The sequence below is a fragment of the Balaenoptera physalus genome (genome assembly GCF_965194825.1).
Source record: "Balaenoptera physalus genome assembly, chromosome: 2".
Lineage (NCBI taxonomy): Eukaryota > Metazoa > Chordata > Mammalia > Artiodactyla > Balaenopteridae > Balaenoptera > Balaenoptera physalus.
The window spans coordinates 165,169,308-165,183,382 of record NC_138883.1 but is presented as its reverse complement, the minus strand read 5'-3'; the positions used below and the strand labels follow the sequence as shown (position 1 = coordinate 165,183,382).

General features: G+C 36.3%; 1 protein-coding gene across 4 annotated transcripts in view; it reads right to left on the bottom strand.

Moving 5' to 3' along the window:
* The window catches only part of PLXDC2 (plexin domain containing 2), a 416,967-nt gene that overhangs the window by 73,197 nt on the left and 329,695 nt on the right, over window positions 1–14,075 (bottom strand). For all 4 annotated transcript variants that reach the window (XM_082449772.1, XM_082449774.1, XM_082449773.1 and 1 more), the window contains one exon: window positions 7,260–7,320. In XM_082449772.1, coding sequence (XP_082305898.1) covers window positions 7,260–7,320 — 61 coding nt within the window. The remainder of the gene's footprint in view (window positions 1–7,259; window positions 7,321–14,075) is intronic.

The window sequence follows — 14,075 nt, the reverse complement described above, 5'->3', positions numbered from 1 at the left end:
GACTCCATCCCTCTGGTGGGCCTTGAGTAGAAGATAACTATTCTGTACATGGATGGTACTTACCCACATTTGAAAATTATTATTGAACGAACACCTTTCTTAAACTTCTCTTGTCATTAGTGAAGTACAATTCACCGTACTGCTGGCTCAGGAAGAGCTCCCAAGATGGCTTCCTTGTCACTAACTAAATATGATACAGCTTATTCCCTCCTTCAACAACCTAGCGACCCATTCAATTCCCCAAACTTTAGTTCCTGCATCTTCTCAGCTCAGTGATCTCATGATCTCCTGCTTGACTCCCCTTATTTATCATCCCATACCCTGGGCCTTCTCTGTGGTTGGGAATGCTTTAGTTCCGAAATCATAAATTCAGTTATCCTATTTTCAGTCTATCCATGTAGCTGTTCACTCACATTCTTCTTATCCTGTGATTATGTAAAAAGCCCAAGCACAATGATTTTCTCCCTTTAGTCTCCTTTTTTCCATCACTTCAACCTCTCTTTTCAATACCTTTAAGCATGTTGCCCCCTTTTTTTTTTTTTTTCCATAACACCTTCTTAGAAAATCTGCAGTACTGAATATAGTAAAAACTCTGCCTTTTCCAGGCCTGAGCTGGAGAGCAATCCTATAGCCTCCCACTGGGAGCTCCACAAACTTACCTCCTGCATGCCCAGCGGGGGGCCTTCTGTGCTGCCTGGCAATACTGCCCTGCTTTGCTCATCTCCTCTCAAATTATCCTCAGTATCAATTTCAAACCCTCTCCACTCTACTTAGAACTGCCATCCCATAATGCCTTTACCAATTTTATCCTTGGGCTCACTTTTTATTTCTTTGATAAGAGTCATCAGTAAGAATTCTTTAAATTTATTTACAAATCGTCATCCTTACTTGAACCTGGACTGACCTGTCCTTCCTCCTCCTGTTAGGATGGATGGGGTCTATGGTACACAGCTGTTCTCTCAATCTCTACTCTGGCCCAGCTCAGCCCACCTTCTCAGCCATTGTCAACCTGCTCATCTGACCCCCTCCTTGCTCTTCAATATTTCATCTCTAATTCCCGCCTGCCTTGTTATCAGCAGCACTTAAACATACCCCAGCACGTCCAATCTTATGTTAAAAACTCCGTCTTCGTTCCTCTCCACATGCATCCCAGCATCATCCTGCTTTTCCTTCCATTCAGTCAGAATTCCAGAGAGACTGATCAGCCTAGGGCTTCTCAGACTCCCACAAACTTGTTTTTACCCAATCCAACTTAATTGAAACTCTCATACCTATATTTTTAAATACCTCCTTATCTACTAAATCTTCCATGTACACTCTTGCTATCTCATTAGCGTTAGGCACCGCCTGTCCACTTTCTAATCTTCGATTCTGTGGCATACACTCATCAGTTTTCTGATACCTGTCTAAGAACTCCACCTCCATTCCTTTCTGTCCCTTAAGTGTTGGTGGTTCTTATGCATCTTTCCTGACCTGTCTTTTCTCTATATGCATCGTCACTAGCAATCTCCTCCATACCTATGATTTCAATTAACATCTTTATGTTAATTATGCATAAATCTCTATCTACAGTCTACATTCTTCTCTTGGATTTTAGGCCCAAATATTCATCTATTGACTTACATACATGTGGATGTCACAGACATCTCAGGCTCAGTAAGTCTAAGATGGAAGTTGTCAAACATTATTCTCCTCTTGTGGTTCTATTCTCAAAAACAGTATTATTAATCACCGTAATGTTTAAGCTAAAATCCCGAACTTGTTTTGCTTATGGCAGTAAAGGCAGACTACAGACCTTAAACGGTCCTCCTGCCACAGTACAAGTGGATTCTGGATAAAACACGAATTTTAAAGCATTACGAGGATTTTCGGGAAGTAAAGAAAATCTCTGAGGGGGCCTTTCTTTTGCCTCTCCCACAAAACAAAATAAAGCAAAAGTTGTGTGCTATAAAGAAAGTAGGAACAATATACATTAGGCAAAGTAAAAACACACGGTTTGCTCTGAGGGTAAAAATGTCAAAAATTAATTACGCTCTAAGGAGATCAAGCCTTCTACCAGCAGTAGATGAGGGAGATAAATCCAAACCTCACCTCCCAATATTAAGGCAGGAACACATGGTGTCCCCTAAAGCCCTCAGGTTCCCAGCATCAAAACTTCTTTGGTGAAAGCATCACCTATTTACATGCTAGGGATTCCCATGGAATAAGATCAAACAAATGCACTTCTAATTAAAGGACACAGAAAGAAAAAGAGTAGTCTGACAAAGAGCCAGCAAAAACAAAGAACAACATGATTATACTAGCAAAACCTTTTACATAGTAGGGGCATCCAATATGGGATATATAAAAATTATATATGAAATATTTAAAGAAATGAAAAGTAAAATTTAAAAATGAACTATTACTACAGACTATAAAAATGACTAGGAAGATTTAATAAAGATTTAAATTTTAGAAATGAAAAATATATTTGTGAAATTACTACCTTAATGGACAGGTTCAACAGCAGATTAAACAAAAGGAAGAGAGAATTAATAAACTGGCAAACAGATCTGAAGGAATCCCCAGGATACAGCATAGAGAAATAAGAAAATAGATGATATAAAAGAGAGGTTAAAAGATAGAAGGAAGTGATGAGAAGGTCCTATCTCCAAAGAGCTCAGAAGGTAAAAATAAAGAGAATGAAGACAGTCTGACTGAATAGTATATTTATCACATGTCCAGAATTTTCACCATAATCTTCTTTGCTATAAATATCTTTGTCACATGCATTTTTGCTGAAAATATTTTTGCCACATAACTAATTGGCTGTAAGGCAATTTTGCCATAAAAGATAAAATAACTGGCTGACGGTTTGGTTTGATATACACAATACAAAAATCATGACAGATGGTGATGATTTGCCCCAAGAGTTGGTTTCTTCTTTTGAAACACACTACATGGGAGGAGAAAGAGGTCAAGGGACTTGAAGGCACAGAAGTGAAACCATGTTTCCCACAGAACTTTGTAATGTCTGTCAATGGACATGTGACAAAATGCTAAGGACAAACAACAGTGCAGAGGCTTTCACAACACAGTACAAAGCTCAGTTATAAACATGCATCCCAGTATTTGGAAATTGATACCTTTCCTAAAGAAGGAAGAAATTTTAGTGAAAATAACATTGGGATGCTGAACAAGGAGACAAATAAATAAACAAAAAAAAAAGTGTAATATGATGAACAAAAGACTTGGAAGACAAGTGCTTAGGTACAACCCACAGAATAAAGTCAGTTATTTGCACAGTATTGTCATTAGTCTACATACACGTTAAATGTATTCAGATATTTTGTATTTTGCAATAAAGTCTTTTTAATTTTGTTATTCATTTTTCATGTTTCATTATGTCCTTTCTAACGTCTCTCTTTTATTTTTCGTTGTTTTATCTTTTACGGCAAAATTGCCTTATGGCCAATTACTTATGCAGCAAAAATGCTTGTGGCAAAGATGTTTATGGTAAAGAAGCTTATGGTGGAAATACCTAGAACCCATTTATCAAACTTCATACCCAAGCAATTAGAAGACACACATCCTTATTGAGCACATGTAGATCATTTGTACAAATTACTCATTCATTATTCCATTAAAAGTTCCAACCAATTTTAAAGAATCAGTATCATATAGAATGTGCCCTCTGATAATTCAATTAGGTAAGAAATCAATAATAAAAAGATGAAATTTAAAATGGAGAAAAGACAGCCTCTTCAATAAGTGGTGCTGGGAAAACTGGACACCTACATGCAAAAGAATGAAATTAGAACACTACCTAACACTTTACTCAAAAATAAACTCCAAATGGATTAAAGACCTAAATGTAAGACCAGACACTATAAAACTCTTAGAGGAAAACATGGGAAAAACACTCTTTGACATAAACCACAGCAAGATCTTTTCTGACCCACCTCCTAGAGTAATGAAAATAAAAACAAAAATAAACAAATGGGACCTAATTAAACTTAAAAGCTTTTGCACAGCAAAGGAAACCATAAACAAGATGAAAAGACAACCCTCAGAACGGTAGAAAATATTTGCAAATGAAACAACAGACAAAGGATTAATCACCAAATATACAAACAACTCATGGGGCTCAGTACCAAAAAAACAAACAATCCAATTAAAAAATGGGCAGAAGACCTAAATAGACATTTCACCAAAGAAGACATACAGATGGCCAAGAGGCACATGAAAAGATGCTCAACATCACTAATTATTGGAGAAATGCAAATCAAAACTCAGAATGGCCATTATAAAAAAATCTAGAAACAATAAATGCTGGAGAGGGTGTGGTGAAAAGGGAACCCTCCTGCACTGTTAGTGGGAATGTAAATTGATGCAACCACTATGGAGAACAGTATGGAGGTTCCTTAAAAAACTAAAAATAGAACTACCATATGACCCAGCCATCCCTCTACTGGGCATATTCCCTGAGAAAACCATAATTCAAAAAGAGTCATGTACCACAATGTTCACTGCAGCACTATTTACAATAGCCAGGACATGGAAGCAACCTAAATGTCCATCAACAGATGAATGGATAAAGAAGATGTGGCACATATATACAGTGGAATATTACTCAGCCATAAGAAACAAAATTGAGTTATTTGTAGTGAGGTGGATGGACCTAGAGTCTTTCATACAGAGTGAAGTAAGTCAGAAAGAGAAAAACAAATACCGTTAACGCATATATATGAAATCTAAAAAATAAAAATGGTACTGATGAACCTAGTGACAGGGCAGGAATAAAGACGTAGACATAGAGAATAGACTTGAGGACATGGGGCAGGAGGGGGAAGCTGGGATGAAGTGAGAGAGTGGCATGGACATATATACACTACCAAATGTAAAATAGATAGCTAGTGGGAAGCAGCAGCATAGCACAGGGAAATCAGCTCAGTGCTTTGCGACGACCTAGAGGGGTGGGATAGGGAGTGTAGGAGAGAGGCTCAGGAGGGAGGGGGGGATATGGGGATATATGTATGCATATGGCTGATTCACTTTGTTGTACAACAGAAACTAACACAGTATTGTGAAGCAATTATACTCCAATAAAGATCTATTAAAAAATAATAAAATTTTTTAAAAAAGTAAAAAATAAAATAAAATTTCCATAATTCAGAAATGTGATATAATTCACAATCCAATGTAAATTCAGTAAGAATATTGACAAGATTGATTGACTGATTGATTGATTACAGATCTTGCAAGTTGAGTCTAAAATTTATATGAAGAACAAAAGCCCCAAAGTTGTCAAAACGCTTGTGAAGATGAAAAAGTAAGGAGGTATGTTCTATTAACAACAATATTTCTTATGAAGCTATAGTAATTGAGACAGTGTAATATACAATGTATCCATTCTTCCAAAAATCATTTGGATCACGTCACCCCCTTAATTAAAACCCTCCAGATAGCTTTCTCTTGCCTTTAAGATAAGGCCCAAACTCCTTCAATGTTTACCTCACCAGTCTCATCTCTCACCACTCTTCTTACCTTCAGTTACCCTTCAGAAGTCATGTTAGATATCATCTCCCCAAGCAAACGTTCCCTTGTCCTATTTAACAAGACCATGCACTTAGAGATTTTTGCCTGTGTGGCTCTCTAAGGGCTGTCCTTTGTTCGGTGTCTGTCTCCCCTGCTACACGCATTTCTCACACTTTTACACTAGCAGTGCTTAGAGCAGTAAATAATAAATGCTCATATTAGGATTTGCACTTATTGAATAAATTCATCTCACAAGATCAGAAGGAAAATTTAACACTGGTTTTAGGCACAGAAAATGGACTGGACTTGGTGACCTTGTTTAGTTACCTGTAACAGAAGGATAGAATTGCTCACCATAAAGCAAGTAATGTTGACGATTTACTTACAGAATAAAAAGGAAACATTGAATATTATAGAATGTACTAGATTCTGAGCTCCTTAGGAAGAGAGGGTAATTTTTTTAAAAAATCTTTGTAATTTTAGTGCTTAGCACAGGCCATAGAACATGATTAAATTCCCCACAAATATCTTTAGGAGGGCTTAGAATATGACAGATTCTTCTCTATAGCTTATGTTTCATGGTGGGCCCACAGTAAAGCAAGAAAATGACGTTGTCTGAATTACCCTCTTGATCTTTACACAGATATTCAATTTCAACATTTTTAACTGAGGTAACTGTGATTACAAGAAAGAAACATCAACCTGAAAACACAACTATGACTCTATCAATGTATTTTCTTTTTGAACTACTGTTGTTAAATAAGTGAAATGAAATAGATAAATCAGTATTTATTACTGTAATTTCCCCCAAACAACTGTCAAAAAGTTGATTAAAGCTGCGTTGGCAATACTGTACTTAAAGTTCAAGAATATCCTGAAAGACGTAATTTTCACGATATTTATGAGGCATCATAAATAAAAACTAAATTTAAAAAAACGGCTCTAGTAACTAGGATTGCTTAAGAGTTCTGAAAATAGCTCTTTGACAAGGTTTGCTTTACTAAATGAGAAAAGTTATAGAAGTTTTAATGGTTTTTATTCAAAATTCAAACCCTAAAACTTAACAAAGGGAGAAGAAACAAATACTTTTCTTTCTGAATTTTATAGGATATTTTTATGTGACTCTGAAATGACAGTGTAAATGCAATTCACTAAAAAATTTTAAATAGGTTAAAATCCATTCTGCAATTTTATTCACTTGCTTGAATTACTTCTTTGCATCATTGTCTCCATCATGTTTGCCTGAGACTTAACCGTTTCCATGTTAGACCATGTCTACCTTCTTCTATCATGCCAATTTGCTGCAATCAATCTTTCCCCCCGTTCCACTGATTTTGTTATTTGAGCAAAAAAGATGAACAATGGCTTCCTAGATCTCAAAAAGCAGCAAATGTTTAAGAGAACTGCCCTTTGCTCACAGAGACTTAAGTCCTGGTTCTACTATTGCTGAGTCACACACCTAATTCCAGACACTCTCTCCACCCCCTTCCCCAACATCTCTGCTCACCCTTCTGTCTTCTCCTCTTGGTCCTATGGAGGCAATAACAGCTCTGACCTCATAGGATGGGTATGAGAATAAATTGAGATAATACATGTGGAGTTAAACCCAACATCTGGTACATATAAGGGCTCAGTAACTGATGGCCCTTTTTATTAAATTAGATACCATTTTCATTAAGTTGCAGCAACAATACATGACAGCTTGGTCCCAACAATCTTGTCACAATAAAGCACATGTGTACCTCTTCAGGGCATCCGCTGTCTACCCAGTCCTGCCGATGGCGATCAAATCCACTGGAACATCTTCAGAGAAGGCCACGTTGCAGATCAGAAACGAAAGTATGGGGTGCAGCGTGGGGGTAGAAATTAAAAGAAAAAGATCGGTAAGTAGTTAATTCTCAAATCTGCACAACATCAACTTTCTTCTATAGAACTGTTAGCTGGAGCAGTGGAGAAGCATTTACGGAGTTCTGTGCAACGGCCTACTCCTTAGGTAATCATATCGTTATGGTTGCACGTGGCAACAAATCACTCCACTGAGGCTCACTGCACCGGGCAGAACACCTGGATGCCCACGCAAAGGTGAGACAGTAGCTATTCTATGAAGTTGGCTTTTCTTTTCCTCATACATATGTATTTTTCATCATCACAACATGTGGATAAAATCTTTTGCAGGTATTTTTCAGATCTTTTTATTTGTTTTAGTTAAATTTTAAAATTTAAGACCTGCAGTCACACAAACTCTTTCCCTATTGTGCAGTAAAAGTTTAGTAACTCAGCGGGTTTGGGGTGTTCAAACCCACACATTCCAAAGAAAGAACTGGCCCTTGCCCAGCTCCTGGGAGATCACGTCTAATCCCCTGGAATATCCTGCCTGATAAAAGTGTCTTTGTATATCTTGGGTCTTGGGCTATGTTAGATCATACTAACAATATGATTTATGGTGAATGTCTGTTTTTATTCGCCTGGAGCCCTGGGCCATGTTGCATCAGTTTGACCCCTGGGGGGGCTGGAGATGAGAGATAAAGTTAATCATGCAGAATTTCATACCTATGTGATGGCCCTCAGTAAAAATCCTGGGCAATGATGAGCCTGGATAAGCTTCCTTGAGTGGCAGTACTTGGTGTGTGTTTTCACAAATAGTTGCTGGGAGAATTATGGGCCAACTCCCCTGGGGGAGGACGACTGGAAGCTGTGCCTGGTCACTCCTGGACTCTGCCCTACGTTCCTCCCCTTTGCTGACTTTATTCTGTATCCCTTTGCTGTAATAAATGGCAAGCTTGAGCGTACAGCTTTTCTGAGTTCTGTGAGTCCTTGTAGCGAATCAGTGAAGTTGAGTGTGTTCCTGTGGATCCCTACCAGAGCTACGATTAGGTCATGTCCAAAAGGTCAAATTCAGCAAGCACTGGGTTGATGAGATGTTGCTCACTCCCACTCTCTTTCTTGACGCAAATCATTTTCTGCTCTCCTGACCTATCCAGCTACAGTCCATTCACTTTTCAAGACCCAGAAATTACTACCCAGAGCCCATTCGGATAAAGCTTCAGCATTGCTGTGATCGCCTCTCACTTTACTATTTAACTTTTCTCGTTTATATAAAATTTCATGGCTTTATGTCTTATTTACCAAACTTGATGTGAACATTTTAAAGTTAGGGCCAGTGTTATATTTGATCATACCTAGTATATCTGACATATGATTTCTTTTTCATATTAGAAACTTTAAATATTTTTACCAGTTTATGAAAATTAAGGATTTGCACTGCCCCTGAATTTTAATATATTAATATATATACTTATATATAACATATATGAATCCATATTAATAAATATTAATCTAAATAGATATTTATCTTTTTTTCAAAATAAATGGAGGCTTTTTGTCATAGTTTCTTATAGGCTGTTCAACTTTAGTCTTATTTTTCTTATAGTGCTACTTTACAACTTTTTTTTTCACTTGTTTTGCAATGAATCTACATGATGATTTTTTAATAAGAATCCCTGCCAGAGATCATGTACCATGGCATGAATGAGCACAATTTAATTCAAGTGTAATGTGAAAACAGCTCGACTGTCAACAAAAAAGACCATATTTATCATTCTGCCCGAACATGATCTGTTAGAGCTCAGCTATTTTATACCTACCATCTGTGTTGAACAAGCTTAAGTGTGGAATAAACATCAGTGTGTGATCTGGCATCCTGAGTTTGAGAATCCCCAGTTGGTCAAGGCTATCTCTGGTTACCCAAAGAGATTCTGACGTTTAGAGTCCAATTCCAGATGAATTAGATGGCTATTCCCTCTTTTTTCTTTTTCTTCCCTTCAAGTTTACTTAAATATTGAAAAGTATACTGACATTCTCTTCTGCAAGATGGGAATATATCGATTTTCTACAAAGAATATATTTTGGGAGCCATCTGACAAGTTATTAAATGCAACAGATAATTTTTAAAATGCAGTTTATCTTTACTTACTCCATTCTAGATGTACTCAAAGCCAGTGGGAAATAGCAACTTTTAGCTTATATTATAACAAGACAGTACCAAACCTTAAATTTATGAGTCAATTTTATCTTAAGTAATTAGTCCCTTAAATTATTACATTAATCCCAGAGAAAAGTACAGAAACACTGCAGTTTGCTTGAGTTATTAAATAATCTCTCAATTATAGTGTGTGAAATTAGGTTCTACTGAAAATATGTAATTCAATTAAGTAATCCATTCATTTATTTATTCACACTGCAGCTTACTAACTGCTAGGGTGGGAAGGATCGAGAATGGCAAAACACAAATAAGGTTTGGTTTGAAAAATTCATACATTTTTGTACCTTACGGCGCCTTAAAAAATGAACACAACAGAACCCTGCCTTTTCAGCATTTTATTTTATAACCCAGTAGTTTAAATAACATCGAAAACCTATTATAAATGAAAGGGTGTGTGTGTGTGTGTGTGTGTGTGTGTGTGTGTGTGTGTGTGTGTGTGTGTGTGTGCGTGTTGTATAAATCATTAAGAAAAGCTACCTTTCTATTATTTCTGAATTCTAAATAAATAAAAAATCACTTTTGAGAACACCTTCCTCTCTCCACTGAGCTGCTGTGTTGTTTTTCTAAAACATCACGACATTAACCATGTCATGCTCCAGAACGTTGATTTCCAGTGTTCTCAGAGAGGCTCTCCTGACCTGGAATCACCTGGTGTTCCTGCTGAAATGCAAATTCCTGGATCTAACTGGATAAGATTCTCCCACAACTTGGGCCCAGTAATTTTCACTGTAAACAGGTGCCCCAGCTGATCCTCACCACACTGAGATGGGAAAACCACTGACTTCCTGTAAGATATGTCAATACTGCAGGCCCCTTCACACTCCACCAGCCCATCTCCTGCGCCTGATTACACCTCCCTGAAAGTGTTGTACTCTTTCAGTCTCTGCCTTTGAACACGCTATGACATATGTCTGGAATACCTTCCTTGCCTCTAATCAGTAAACCCAATTCAACTCAAGACTTAACTACTCCCAGCAGCATTTCCTTTTCCTCTCACCCAGAAGAGCTAGCACACCTTTTTCAATGCCCCTCAATACCAAGTGCTGGTGTTTATTATTACTTGGTTGCTTTCAAGCTTCTTGTACTCACAAGACTTTGGAGGGAACATGGTTCAAATGAAGATTCTGGCCTCAAACTGCTCGAGTTACAGTTTTGGCTTGGGCACCAAATAGGTATGTGATCTTAGGCAAGTTATTTTTCCTATCTAAGCCGGTTTCCTCATCTATAAAACGAGGTAAGGGAGGCTAGGTAAGGACTAAAAGTAGACTGTTTGTTGTATAGTCAACATTTAGTAAATATCAGCTGTTTTTAATACCTAAGGAATGTCTTTGTAGAATGTATGTAGCAAGGTCGACAACTGTTGAAAATGAGTAAGTAGGACTTCAAATGTATAGATAGGATTTAGAAAATGTTTAGGAATTAATGCCGTGTCCCATGTTAATGTGAAATGTGTTTTACACTTAAAGTCCCTTATCATCATATTTGGGAATTAGTATTATAGAATCTTGTGAGAGAAAATCTAAGTTGCTTTCAACTATGGAGCACATCTTTATTCAATATTTAAAAATAGAGGTTATGTGGTTTTGTAAATATTCCTTAAGAATTGATTTCAACAGTCTGCGCTCCTAACTACAATAGATTTCCAATGTTTTTATTTTCAAGTTATTCCCTTCTTCTCACTATTACCTAATTCCAAAACAAATCATTAGAGAGCTCTACTTCAAGTTAATTGTATTATTTTCCACTCAGTTTCAATGGGATGTTGATTTCAAAGCCCTCAGGAGCCATATTAAGTGAACCCCATTTAATAAGGCAGCCTAGAAAAGAATTCTCCTAGCTTGCAGCATCAATCCAATCATGAGATTAAAGCGTAAATCTCATCACACCTCTAACTTACCTGTTTTGTGGAAAGGGTTCCAGAAATAAAACTTATTTTGCAAGGGTAATATATACAGATGAAGAAAATAGAGTAAATGTTAAAATACATACACAAGGATTAAAAATGAAGTCCATGTCTTTCTACACAATTGAACATGTGTCATTTCACCAGTGAGATGAAACATCTACAAAAGAAAATTTAGGAGAAAAACTTCACAGAATCCCGAGACCCAGTTAGGGATTAGTTTGGAGATCGGGGGTCAGCATGTGTTTTTTTGTAAAGAACAAGGTAGTAAATACTTTAGACTTTGTAGGCTATATAGTTTCTGTCCTAACTACTCACCTCTGCGGTTGTAGCTCAAAAACAGCCAAATGCATACAGAAATGGGTGTGGCTGCGTTTCAATAAAACTTTATTTACAAAGCCAGGAAGTGGGTCCAATTTGGCCCACTTGCTGCAGTTTCCTGACCTGTTATCTAAAAATAAAGATCTTTAAAATTCTGAAGACTAGAATACCTCATCAAAGTGTCTGATGATTTAAATGGTCCTTGCAGCCTTGGGTGTACTTATTGGCATGCCATCTTAATGGAAAAATCAATTGCACATTTAGTAAGTTTTCTTGCCATCGTCTGCAAAAGTGTGAAAAATGATCCTCCAGCATCAAAAAAATGGAAAATGCTTAAAAAAGGAAGTATTTTAGAAGAGAAACAAGTATAATGATAAACATCTGTGATTATAACTAACTAATAACATATTTATTTTACCATGAGTCTGGAGCATAAGATATGGGAAAATCATTTTGTTTTGAAATACTGAAAAAATTTCATTGGAAAGGTAGGTCATAAAATTTACAATGCTGATTACAATCATCATTATTATCAATAAAATATTAGAAAAAAATCATATCTCATTTCCCATATGGGGCATGCTTGTTCCTAATTGGCCTCAGGCATGAGATGGATGATTTTACTTCTAAAAACATTTCTCCTAAAATCAAGAAACTTGAGCTTAAAGTTTTTCAGAATTTTCATGCCTGAACCACTCAGTACAAAGAGCTCTGGAATGACAGATGAATTTAAGCACACAGTAATTGATTACAGAGACAGTACTATAGGACAAATTATGAAATTTCACATCATTATAATATGCAAGGGTATGCAGCATGTTTTCTTTTAATAAAAGCTCTTGATATTAGTTGTAGCTCAGAATCATAATCCAATGCCAACAAGAATAGTTATCTGCAGAACGCAGGAACTTTGCTTTGGAGATGAGTTTTGGATGGAAAACTGGGGTCAAATCATCTGATATCTGATATCCAGAATCTTGTCATTTTATAGCTGTGGCATCTTGCAGAGCTGCAGGTTTTATAAAATAAAGGCTTAATTTTTCTTTAGATTTCTAGAATCTAGAGCAGCCCTAATATGTGTTTAAAAGTATAACACCAGGGTCTTTTATCCTTCCAATTCTTTTATCTCATTAAAAAAACTCACATCTTATTTCTCTTTCCTTCCAAATTATTGGTTCAAAAGATTGTTTTTTAACTTTTTGGTTTTTATTTCCCCTATGTTTCAATGAAAAATATTTTCAAAAAGGAAAATAATTTTTGTAATTGGCTTTCCATGCTGGAGTTCTTTCTTCCTCTGAGTGTCACCTCCTGATTAGAAGTCTGTTTTCAGTTTTGGAATGTGTAAGGTAGGAAAGAATTGATGCTGGGAATGAAGCTACATTATTTAGGCTTATCTGGAAATAAGCTGATCTTTTCAAAAATCATTATGATTAAAAGGCACTATTGATGTTGGCAAAATATCCTCATTTATGCACTGTTAATACTTTAAGGGAATGAAGGGCATATAAAAGTAGACTTAAATATGCCATGAAATAGAGATGCATAAAAACAGTCAGTTAGACACTGGACAATCCAGTAAACTCATTTTAGGGCCAAATAATTAGTAATAGGCTAGCGCTGTGAACTTTCAGCATGTTTTAATCAGGGAGGTGCTGACTCTACCCAGATTATTAGATATCTGAGTACTTATTTTATACCTACATTAAAAAGTTTCTTAAAATACTACTTAGAAGGGGCAAGAGAATGAAGTATTCACCCATATGGAAACAGTTAAAAGCTATTTGATTCAAAAGACTTGGACTGACTTGTTGCAATACTAATCTCACAGTAAAATTCAATTGTTATCTTTGTTCTACCTAACTTTTAAGTGCTGCTAGTGAATATTGAAATATGGCTCAGGGAATTTTAAATGATGCAAGTTTGGCTGTGCATTGACTTAAATAATCCTTCATTACAGAGCATCATATAATCTCTGTATTCACAAGTTTAAGCCCGATGTTTGGACATTGTGGTTGTTATTTTTTAAAAACCAGCAGTAGATGAAATAGTTAAATCTGAATTCCTCAATGACTTCCAGCTTTGTGCTGATTCACCTGCATGAAGGGGATGTGACTGCATTAGCAATATGAAGTATGCAATTTCAGAAATCTTCAATTCTATCAAAAAACAGATTACTCCAATGTAGTTTCTCAAACTTTTTGAAATAAACCATATCAAGAAATATAGTTAACATCAAGTGTTCAGACATTTATATATCTGGTTATGTGTGTATGGTTGTGTATTTGTGTATGC